The 12,004-nt window shown below is 46.7% G+C and overlaps 1 protein-coding gene across 1 annotated transcript; it reads left to right on the top strand.

Moving 5' to 3' along the window:
- The first annotated feature begins 409 nt into the window (after nt 1-409).
- On the top strand, nt 410-5,997 carry LOC106588476 (uncharacterized). The gene is made up of 4 exons (XM_014177563.2): nt 410-812; nt 935-1,264; nt 1,614-1,792; nt 4,236-5,997. The coding sequence occupies exons 1-4, from the start codon at nt 671-673 to the stop codon at nt 4,395-4,397; spliced, it is 813 nt and encodes a 270-aa protein (XP_014033038.2). The 5' UTR covers nt 410-670; the 3' UTR covers nt 4,398-5,997.
- Nucleotides 5,998-12,004: the final 6,007 nt, after the last annotated feature.

The following is a 12,004-nucleotide window of genomic DNA, read 5'->3' as shown; positions in this document are numbered from 1 at the left end:
GGTAAAGACTGCTACAGAGCTATTTCTCTACTCCCTCCACATTATTTACAACCCTGGATTGAGTGAACTTAAGTTAGACATGTGACACTGAACAGAAGCAACATGTCCACTAGAGGAATTTCTCTCCTCACATTAAAATGATGATGCAAAAGCGTGAGAAGAGATATGAGCTGAGTTTGATTAACATTGAGAAAAATCAGCATCTGACAGATAAATAACATGAACACAACATGATGTAACTTTGATATGCGTTAACATGCCTGTAGATATGTGCATTTTCAGTTGAATCTGCTGTTGTGTTTTTATAACAATGCAATCCATCTGAACTCTCCACTCAACATATTCTATGTCCAACACAATAAACCATTGAAATTGTAATAACATATATAGAGAATTTGATTCAATAAAGAAGTCTAAATTAGATTGTGTATAGTGTTCAGTAATACAGTGGTTCTTAACCAGGGGTACTAGGACCCATGGAGGTACTTGGCCTATCCACAGTAGGAACATAAGAAGACTCATGTTTAGACCATATACTTACTGGTAAAATGCATAAGGGGGTACTCCAGGCAGGGCAACATTCAATTGGTGGTACAGTAACCGCGAAAGGTTGGGAACCACTGCAGTAATACATGAAGGTGTGGTTGACTGTGAGGGACTGTTATGTCAGATGTATCCTATTTCCTGTGTATTTATAAGTAGATGTCAGACAGAGACAGACAACAGTATACAGACAGCTGTGGTGATGGTGATGTCCCTGCTGAAGTGTTTGTTGTTCTACTTCTCATTCAATGAGTTGACCACAGCAGCAGGTAAGGCAAGCTGTTTCTTCCCACCAATCAAGGTTGATTCTGTGTTAAATCATCAGTATGGTACATATGTATCTTTGAATCTAACAACCGTGGTTTCTCTTCCTTTCATCTCTTTTCTATAGAAGCAATTCTCTGGGTGAAGACAGGGGAGAAGTTTACCATGAAGTGCTCCACCACTCTAAAAGACCAGGACGGAATGTACCTGTATGTTGGGCTGGACAGGGACAGGGAGGTGTTGTATTACTACCAGCGTGGCTCCAAGCTGACCCCCAGGAAAGGCTACTGGGAGAGAGTGAAGACTGAGGGACCTGTGGACCAACTGACCATCATCGTCAGTAACCTGACCATACAGGACACAGGTGTCTACCTGTGTATTTACACAAAATTCAATGAAACCACGAATGAAAATGAAATCAACCAAGGAAGAGGCTCCACTCTGGTCGTGGTGAATGGTAGGTCTATGTTTACACTCTAGATGTGATGTGTTTTACTCTTCTCATGAATGAACAGTCAATTTCACATGTAGAAAAAATGTGTGTAATATAGAATCCAGACTAGTGTTTCTCAATCTGTTGTTCATAGACTGGCAGCGGTCCCTGAGGTGTTTCAGACCAATTTAGTGAACTCTCAAGTGTTAGTTTCAATATAAACAACCATAGCCTGCTGGTCCCGATACAAAAAAGCTGAGAAACACTGTCCTTCAGTGGTTTTTCTTTTGTACAATTCTGTATCTGATAGTTATTTTGTGTGAGTGCCGCAGCATACTGATTAGATTTTCCCATTTGGTGATTTCTTCCATAGACGATGACCCACAGCTGCCATGTCCTACAGCTACTGCAGTAACGCTGACCCCCTTTCACCCAGCCAATGAGAAGCCGTGCGCATCTGGCGTGGTAAACATCATCATCATCATCATCACCACCACCAGCCTCTTGACCATCCTACTGTGTGCCATCTTCCTCATCTGGCTCCCTCCACGGGTGAGTGTGCTGATGGTTGCCCGGGTGATGGGTCAATCGCATATATCTGTCAAAACATTGTCCTTTATTAACAAGTTGTCCTAGTCCTACTAAACACATTGGGATCATAATACCAGTATACAGATCTACTTTTTGTTCTAAACACTGTCAAAACACAATATCCTTTTAATGCCAGTCATTGTAATGACTGAAATGGGCAAAGGGCAATTCAGATGCATAATTGTTTTCATCAATGTCCAAGAATAATTAAAAAGTGGTTGAATTAGTAAAAATTGATTGCTTGTAGCGCATTATAAGATATTACATTTTATTTGTCACATACGCCGAATACAACAAGTGTAGATGTCGGAGTGTGCGCAACTGGTCGAAGGAAGTCAGGTGCAGGAGAGCAGAGATGAGTGAACAGGCACACTTTATTCAGGCAGAGGAAATCAGCCGGACGCAACTGCGTCACAACACTCCGGCCCAAGGAAAAAAAGCGATAGCGCACAAATTACACAAATAACAAAACCACGGGTTACAACAATACCCGGAGCAAAACCAGCCTGTAGCGTCACCCACATAACGAACGAACAATACCACACACAGACATGGGGGGGAACAGAGGATAATATACACATAGGGTAATGAGGGGAATTAAACCAGGTGTGCGGGAAAACAAGACAAAACAAATAGAAAATGAAAGGTGGAGCGGTGATGGCTAGAAGACTGGTGACGTCGACCGCCAAACGCCGCCCAAACAAGGAGAGGGACGACTTCGGCGGGAGTTGTGACAATACACCCCCCCCCCCCCCCCTTGACATGCAGCTACAGCCGCGCGCCGACACCGGCCTCGGGGACGACCCGGAGGGCGAGGTGCAGGGCGATCCGGACGGCGACGGTGGAACTCCTGCAGCAGTGAAGGGTCCAACACGTCCTCCACCGGAACCCAGCATCTCTCCTCCGGACCGTACCCCTCCCACTCCATGAGGTACTGAAGGCCCCCCGCCTGATGCCTCGAATCCAGTATGGAGCGAACGGAGTACGCCGAGGCCCCCTCGATGTCCAGAGAGGGCGGAGGAACCTCCCACACCTCAGACTCCTGGAGCGGGCCAGCCACCACCGGCCTGAGGAGAGACACATGGAACGACCTCGTTCCGTCTCCTCAGGACTTTAAATGGCCCCACAAACCGCGGCCCCAGCTTCCGGCAGGGCAGGTGGAGGGGCAGGTTTCGGGTCGAGAGCCAGACCCGGTCCCCCGGTGCGAACACCGGGTCCTCACTGCGGTGACGGTCTGCGCTGGCTTTCTGGTGCAGCACGGCCCGCTGGAGGTGAACATGGGCAGCGTCCACCGCAAGAGCCTCGATCTGACTCTGATGCCAAGGCGCCAGAACCGGCTGGTACCCCAGTACGCACTGGAAGGGGGAGAGGTTAGTGGAGAAGTGGCGGAGCGAGTTCTGAGCCATCTTGGCCCAGGGCACGAACGCCGCCCACTCCCCCGGCCGATCCTGGCAATAAAACCGCAGAAACCTACCCACATCCTGGTTCACTCTCTCCACCTGCCCATTACTCTCGGGGTGAAACCCGAGGTAAGGCTGATCGAGACCCCCAGACGTTCCATGAATGCCCTCCAGACCCTCGACGTGAACTGGGGACCCCGTTCAGACACTATATCCTCAGGCACCCCGTAGTGCCGGAAGACGTGCGTAAACAAGGCCTCCGCAGTCTGTAGGGCCATAGGGAGACCGGGCAGAGAGAGGAGACGGCAGGATTTAGAGAAACGATCCACAACGACTAGGATCGTGGTGTTCCCCTGTGAGGGGGGAAGATCGATGAGGAAATCGACCGACAGGTGCGACCATGGCCGTTGTGGAACGGGTAAGGGGTGTAGCTTACCTCTGGGCAGGTGCCTAGGAGCCTTACACTGGGCGCACACCGAGCAGGAGGAAACATAAACCCTCACGTCCTTGGCCAAGGTAGGCCACCAGTACTTCCCACTCAAACAGCGCACTGTCCGACCGATGCCTGGATGACCAGAGGAGGGTGACGTGTGGACCCAATAGATGAACCGGTCACGGACAGCAGACCCACGTAACGAACCAATGAGGGGAATTAAACCAGGTGTGCGGGAAAACAAGACAAAACAAATGGAAAATGAAAAGTGGTGCGGCGATGGCTAGAAAACCGGTGACGTTCGACCGCCGAACGCCGCCCGAACAAGGAGAGGGACCGACTTCGGCGGGAGTCGTGACAGTAGACCTTAGAGTGAAATGCTTACTTACAAGCCCTTAACCAACAATGCAGTTTTAAGAAAATACCTAGGAAGAAATAGAGGTAAGAAAAACAAATAATTAAAGAGCAGCAGTAAATAAGAAAAGCTGGGCTATTTACAGGGGGTACCGTTTCAAATGGTCTCGGTAGCCATTTGATTAGCTATGACTGAAGCAACATTCCTGTTTCACAGGTGAAGAGGTGCTGTAACCAGGGAGGATCCACACCCCAGGTCTTTCCTGACTCGGTCTATGTAGAAATGGCCAGGAATCACAATTATCAACCAGACACACAGCAGGTAGAATCGTACCCCTACTCTGTGTCTACCAAAGGAGGAACTAGGACCACTGAGTAGCTTCTTCAAATGCCTTTTCTGAATATTGCTTCTTTGCTTTCTCAGAATTGAAAAGCCTGTTCTGCTGTATTTCACAGTTCTAGCCTCAATGCAAGTCTTTGTGGTAAATTGTTTGTGTGTGTCGCACCATACCATGCTTGTGTGTGTGAATAAAATCTCTATATGGAAAGTATAGGAGGGAACAGCCAATGTTATATTCCAGGGCTATTCAACTATATTCTTACGGGGGCCAGATGTAAAAAAGGTTAATTGCAGGGAGCCGGACATTTTCCACATGCGACGCACACACACACAAATAAAGCACTTTTCTTCTAATGAAATGTTGCTAAAAGTAGTTAGGGAAGAAGTGGAAAGTGCTCGATCAACGTGAGTTTAGGTGCAACCAAAAAAGTGCTCCTCATTGAAAAGGAAAAGGCTCAATGCTTGCTCACCATTTTAACTATTAAAAGATTCTTATAAGTAATTTGGTGATTTGAAAATCATCTGAAAACTAAGTATCTCAATAAATAACAGACAACAACCATAGTACTTTTCATTTTGGCACTAAACTTCAGATTTTGATGCAGATATTTTATGAATGGTCAGAATTGATCAAAGGGCCAGTCTAAATTACTGAATGGGCCGGATCTGGCCCGTGGGCCGCCAGTTGAATATCCCTGTTTTAGTCCATAAGGTGTACAGTTGATAGTGATGGAGGCCTCTCTATAACTTTTTTCAATACATCAGGTCATAAGATTTATATTCGTTTTAGTTCTGAACAATAGTGTAGGCTGTGTTGTTCTCTAGTGTTTTTAGGTGAAAAGCTGTTCCTGTGCATGGTGTCTGCCACAAAGTTAAAATGAGAACTGTTTGTTAAGACTTTTATTATATTTTATCATAGGTACAAATATTTTAGCTGCCTAAACTTCATCAGGTACATCAGGATATAAGCCATTTTTACATTACATTTGATTATTCTATGGTTTTAGTTGAGATAGCTAGTAGGTTAAAACCATAATGATCTGAGTAAAAATGTTTCATGCTGATACGGAGTAATGAGTGCATCTTGTGGTTGGAAAAATAATTATTCATTTTTACCAAGTGACGTAGTATTTGTCTTACACTATGAGTCAGTTTTTTACTTATGTTTCAACTTCCTAACAGCTTTTTTCACTTTAAAATAGTTGTAACTGTGTATTGTATCTTTTTAAAGGAAGAAAATATTCTCACCATTTGCCTTTTAATCAAAGTATTGATATATTCATGTGTAATTTAACTTGTGTATTGATGTTTATGTTGTATTTGTGTATGTGGTACGCATTGGTGATGTTCAGCTATATTGTATGTTTTGGAAAGCTTTCTATCTCAACCAAGTGAAGACAAGTTCAGACAGGAAACCAGAGTATTTGCATCAGCTGATATTGCACCAATTAGATTCACTCTACCGCTTTCTGACCACCCACCCCAGACTCCACCTGCCTTGTTCGCTGTTTATTATTATTATTATTATTATTATTATTATTATTATGTCATCATTACGCATGCTCTGACAGTGAGCTACCCCAAAGAAGCAGAGCCTAACGCCAAGAGTAACGTATTGAATGTATTTGAATATTTTCTAATAAATGTCCAATTTATATTTCAATATACATGAGCAGCATCATGAAGTTGTTTTTTCAACATACTATCTTCTACAATCAAATCCAAAATCATAACCATAAGTCAAGTACTCTATTAATGTCACACATATCCTGTAAGCCAGACCTCCGTGTGCTGCTGGTGACAGTGGCTTCTGATGTGGTGGCAGCAGACACATGCGAAATTAAACCTAACACCTCAGGGGAACATAAATGCATCTCTTTTACACGCCATCATTTTCAGAAACCAGTGAGTGAATAACTCCACAACCAAACACACAGAGCCTACCCTGCATGGCATACGAATATGGAGCGCAGGCTGTATCCCCACTCTCACACACTCTACTAGTTATTTATTATGGAGAGACATGTTGAGAGAGAAGTGTGTCTTAAAAGTCTAACTTTTTCTGAACGTATAAATCTTACTCTTAATCAGAATTCTTAAGGCCGATGTGGTTTTGTGTCTTCTACAACGGGTTGGTCAAAACAAGCATTGTTAATCCAAGATGGCGTAGCAGTGCGGACGTGTTTGTCGTTGTCCCATGTAAATTAGTTTTTTTTTTTCATCTTTTTTTGTATATATTTCAATCTCCTTTTCCATTTTTAAATGAAATATACCTTCCGGTAACCCGCCTCACCCAATGTGATATGGATCTGCTATTCGGAAGTTTACATACACTTCGGTTGGAGTCATTAAAACTCGTTTTTCAACCACTCCACAAATGTCTTGTTAACAAACTATAGTTATTGCAAGTTGGTTAGGACATCTACTTTGTGCATGACACCAGTCATTGTTCCAACAATTGTTACAGACGTATTATTTCACTTATAATTCACTGTATCGCAATTCCAGTTGGTCAGAAGTTTACGTACAGAAGTTGACTGTGCCTTTAAACAGCATGGAAAATTCCAGAAAATGATGTCATGGCTTTAGAAGCTTCTGATAGGCTAATTGACATCATTTGAGTCAATTGGAGGTATACCTGTGGATGTATTTCAAGCCCTACCTTCAAAGTCAGTGCCTCTTTGCTTGACATCATGGGAAAATCAAAAGAAATCAGCCAAGACCTCAGAAAAAAAATGGTAGACCTCGACAAGTCTGGTTCACCCATCGGAGCAATTTCCAAACGCCTGAAGGTACCACGTTCATCTTGTGGCAAACCTCTTCAAAGTTAGGAGCGTTTGTCACAAATTAAGTGGGAAACTGTCACCAAAGTCAGCCCAGAATGAAAGTTATTTCGAACATGACAGTACCTGTGTGTTTGTTTCTCTGTCCTGGTCCACCCAGGCCGCAGGTAAGGTCAAGGATAGCAGGGTTTGGTACACAAATCTGGTTCTCGGTAGGTCCAGGTCTAAACGCCAACAGGTAAGTCCAAAACAGTCCAGCTCGTACACGGTAAATCCAGCCAATGTAGATTGTCTCTTTCTCTATGGTTCATAGATCCTTCCCGCCCTCTCGCTTCCTGTTTTTTCTTGACCCTTTATCTGTGGGTCGGCTCCACCTTCTGAGGGTTCCCCTTGCTTCTGGAAATTGTAGTTTTGGCAGTCGGCCATTTTGTGATCTGTAGTTCTGATTGGGGTGGCCATTTTAGTGATCGGGCAGAGCCCGTTTATTAGTTCTGCCCTCACATATCTGCCATTTATCACTCGACCCCCATTTCCCATTTCCTTTCCTGCTCTGTGTTTCAAGTCAAAGTGAAATGGTTGGAGACTCAAAAACCACCGCATCACCCGAGCGTTCTTCTCTTTAGCCCTATGCATCCAGGTGAGTGGTGCATGGTCACTGATGAGGGTGAAGTGGCGCCCCAGCAGGTAGTATTTCAGGCTTTCCAGAGCACACTTTACTGCCAGCGCCTCTTTCTCAACAACTGAGTAGTTGGTTTCCCGTGGTTCCAGCTTCCGGCTTAAAAACAGGATGGGGTGTTCCACCCCTTCTACCTCTTGGGACAGCACTGCTCCCAAGCCGACCTCTGAGGCATCCGTCTGAACCACAAATTCTCTCTCAAAGTCTGGTACCACCAGCACTGGATTACAGCAGAGGGCCTCCTATAATGTCCTAAATGCTTTGGTGGCCCTTTCATCCCACTTGACCATGTTTGGCCCTCTGGCTCTAGTCATGTCGGTGAGTGGGGCGGCCACTGTGGCATAACTTGGGATGAACTTCCGGTAGTACCCGGTCAGCCCTAGGAAGGCTCGAACCTGCTTCTTATTTACTGGTTTCGGCCATTCTCTTATTGCCTCCACCTTCTTACGTTGGGGTTTGATTAATCCTCTTCCCATGGTGTATCCCAGATACTCCGTTTCCTCTAACCCCACGTAACACTTGGCAGGGTTCGCCGTGAGCCCTGCCTTTCTAAGGGCGTCTAACACTGCCTGTACCCGGGGTAAGTGGGATTCCCAATCTGGGCTGTAGATCCCCACGTCATCTAAATAAGCTGCGGCGTATGCTTGGTGCGGTTTTAGGACCTTGTCCATGAGCCGTTGAAAGGTGGCTGGGGCCCCGTGTAGGCCGAATGGCATTACGGTGTATTGAAACAAACCGTCAGGGGTTGCAAAGGCTGTCTTTTCTTTGGCCCTGGGGGGTCAGAGGAATTTGCCAGTACCCTTTTGTCAAGTCCAGGGTCGTAATGTACCGAGCTTTACCAATTTTCTCCAGTAGTTCGTCTACTCTGGGCATGGGGTAGGCATCAAACTTGGAGATTTCATTTACCTTCCGAAAGTCGTTACAGAACCACAAAGACCCATCGGGCTTTGAGACCATCACAATTGGGCTAGACCACTCACTATGTGACTCTTCGATCACTCCAGCTGTCAACATTTTCTCCGTCTCTGCTCTATTCGCTGCCTGTCGAGCCTCGGGTACCCGATATGGCCTCATGCTCACTTTTCTCCCTGGTAGGGAAACGATATCATGAGCTGTAACCTCAGTTCGGCTGGGTACCTCTGAAAACACATCTGTTTTTCTGGATCAGGGTCTTTACTTCCTGTACTTGTGCTGGGGACAGAGTAGGTGAAATATTTACTTCGGCTGTCTCCTGAGTGTGTGTGTGGGTACGTGACCATTAGTGTTTCTCTCTCCCTCTCCATGCTTTTAACAGGTTTATGTGATAGATTTGTTCCTGGGGCCGGCGACCTGGCTGTCGGATCCGATAATTAACTTCTCCTATTCTCTCCAGTACCTCATATGGTCCTTTCCATGTGGCTAGTAGTTTGCACTCTACCATGGGGATCAGTACTAACACCTTATCTCCCGGTTGAAATTCCCTCAGGGTAGCCTGCCGGTTATAAGTGTGCCGCTGGTGCTCTTGTGCTTGTCTCATGTGCTCTCTGACGATGGGCATGACTGTGGCTATCCTGTTTTGCAGTGCCGTGACGTGCTCTATGACACTAGTATACGGGGTGGATTGGTGTTCCCAGGTTTCCCGGGCGATGTCTAAGATTACCCGGGGGTGCCTCCCATATACCCGCTCGAAGGGAGAAAACCCCAGCGAGGCTTGAGGAACGTCTAATGGCAAACATCAGATATGGCAACATGCAATCCCAGTTTTTCCCATCCTTGTCGATTACCTTCCTGAGCATTGACTTCAGGGTCCGGTTGAATCTCTCAACCAGCCCGTCCGTCTGTGGATGGTAAACCGATGTCCTCAACTGTTTCACCTGCCACAATTTACAAAGGTCCGCCATAAGGCGGGACATAAAGGGGGTCCCCTGGTCAGTAAGGATCTCCTTTGGGACCCCTAGCCTGGTGAACAATAGCACTAGTTCCTTGGCGATATTTTTGGAAACCATTGTCCGAAGGGGAATGGCTTCTGGGTAGCGAGTGGCATAATCTAGAATGACCAGAATGCATTGGTGCCCTCTGGCGGATTTGGGTAGTGGGCCCACTATATCCATCGCTATCCTCTCAAATGGCGTTTCGATTATGGGGAGTGGCACTAACGGGCTTCTAAACGCTGGTCGGGGAGCTGTTACCTGGCACTCTCCACAATGTCGAGCCACTTCAGCCTGAATTCCTGGCCAGTAAAACCTCCTTACAATCCGGTCTCGGGTTTTATCGATACCAAGGTGTCCACCCAGAATGTGCCCATGAGCTAGATCCAGTACTGTCTTCCTGTACCGGGTGGGGACCAACAACTGTTCCACCACATCAACCCCTATTTTTGAGACTCTGTACACCAAACCAGTTTTCATGATGAAGTGGGGAAAACTATTAGGCATCATCCCATCATTTATGGGAGTACCATCTACGACCTGCACGTCTGCTCTGGCTTGCTGCAGGGTTGGATCCTGGTGTTGGGCCGTCCCGAAATTAGTCATGGTCCCTGCCAGGTCTGCTGGTTCTAGATAGTCGTCCTCTGGATTCAGATCGACCCCAGCCCCACTAGTACTGGGCTGTTCATTATCAACGTGGTTTGCCACTTCATCCTCATCCTCCCCTACTAGTACCTGTGAGGTTGGCCCCTGGGAGACCTCTTTTCTTGGCCTTGGTTGAAGGCCCCATGCGTCTTCCTGCTTGGTCAGGGTTGTTGGCTTCTCAAATATGCTGTTCTTTTGGCCTAACTTCGCAAAGTTAGGAAAGTATCTACCCAATATTACATCATATGGCATCTTTGGGACCACGCCGACCTCATAATCCAGCAGACCGTCCTCTGTTTCTATGCTCACTAATGCTGTGGGGTACAGACGGGTATCCCCATGAATGCACGTAACACTGATATCCTGACTTGTAACCAGTTTATGAGTCGGCACTAGGTTTGCAACGACCAGGGTTAGCATACTGCCGGAATCCAGTAGTGCTTCAACCTCTTTCCCTTCAACCTTCACATATGTTTGTTTCTTGATCTTTCAAGTACAGTGGTTACCACAGGACATGCATACCATATCTCATCTTTTTCACCGAGGTTACATTGCATGTCCCGGTCGATTACAATTGTAACAGATAATAGGGTTTCGGGAGGGAAACCTCCTCGACCCCCAGTCCCGGTTTCCGGCTTTTTCCTTAGTGTCTCGGCCTGATTCTGATTCTTTCCTCATGGCCCCATGCTGCTCTCCTCCCCCTCCACCTGTTGGAACTGTCTTACCCTGTCCGCTGGTTCGCCCAGACCTGGGGAATGGGAATCTTTCCTCCTGCGCCTGCTCAGCTGTCCCTGCCGTACAATACCGTTCAACCAGGCCCACGAGATGGTCGGCGGAAAGTACCTCGTTCTGGCCAACCCATAGTCGCACTTCTTGGGGTAGACCTCGCTGAAACTGGTTGAGTACAATGGTCTCAATGACCTCGGCGGACGAACGCGTCTCCGGTCGCAACCATTTCCGTGCCAGGTGAATCAAGTCGAACATCTGTGTTCGGGGGGGTTGTCCCGGTCTGTAGGACCACTGGTGGAAGCGGTGTGCCCTCACGGTATCGGTCACTCCCAGTCTAGTCAGAATCTCTCCCTTTAGTTTATCGTAATCCTGTGCATCCTTCAACTCCAGGTCGAAATATGCTTTTTGAGCGTCCCCTGCCAGGTATGGTGCCAGAAGCCCTGCCCATTCTTCTTTCGGCCTTTTCTCCCTCTCTGCCGTCCTTTCGAAGGTGGTAAGATATGCTTCCACATCATCCTGCGCCGTCATTTTTTGAAGAAAATGATTGGCCCACCTTTGGGTATTTGCAGCTGGTAACTGAGCCCCAATTTGGTCCGCTAGCCCCTTTAGGCCTTCTCTTAACTGCCGGGTGTTTCTCTCTTGCTCTTCTCTGAGCAGCTGGTTGGTGCGGTGCTGGACCTGTAACGTGTCCTGATACATTCGCATTGCGACCTGATCAAATCAAATTTATTTTTATATAGCCCTTCGTACATCAGCCGATATCTCAAAGTGCTGTACAGAAACCCAGCCTAAAACCCCAAACAGCAAGCAAAGCATGTGAAAGAAGCACGGTGGCTAGGAAAAACTCCCTAGGAAAAACTCCCTAGAAAGGCCAAAAACCTAGGAAGAAACCTAGAGAGGAACCAG

This window comes from Salmo salar, chromosome ssa02 (genome assembly GCF_905237065.1).
Source record: "Salmo salar chromosome ssa02, Ssal_v3.1, whole genome shotgun sequence".
Lineage (NCBI taxonomy): Eukaryota > Metazoa > Chordata > Actinopteri > Salmoniformes > Salmonidae > Salmo > Salmo salar.
The sequence above is the reverse complement of the archived record's forward strand: the minus strand, read 5'-3'. Positions and strand labels throughout refer to the sequence as shown.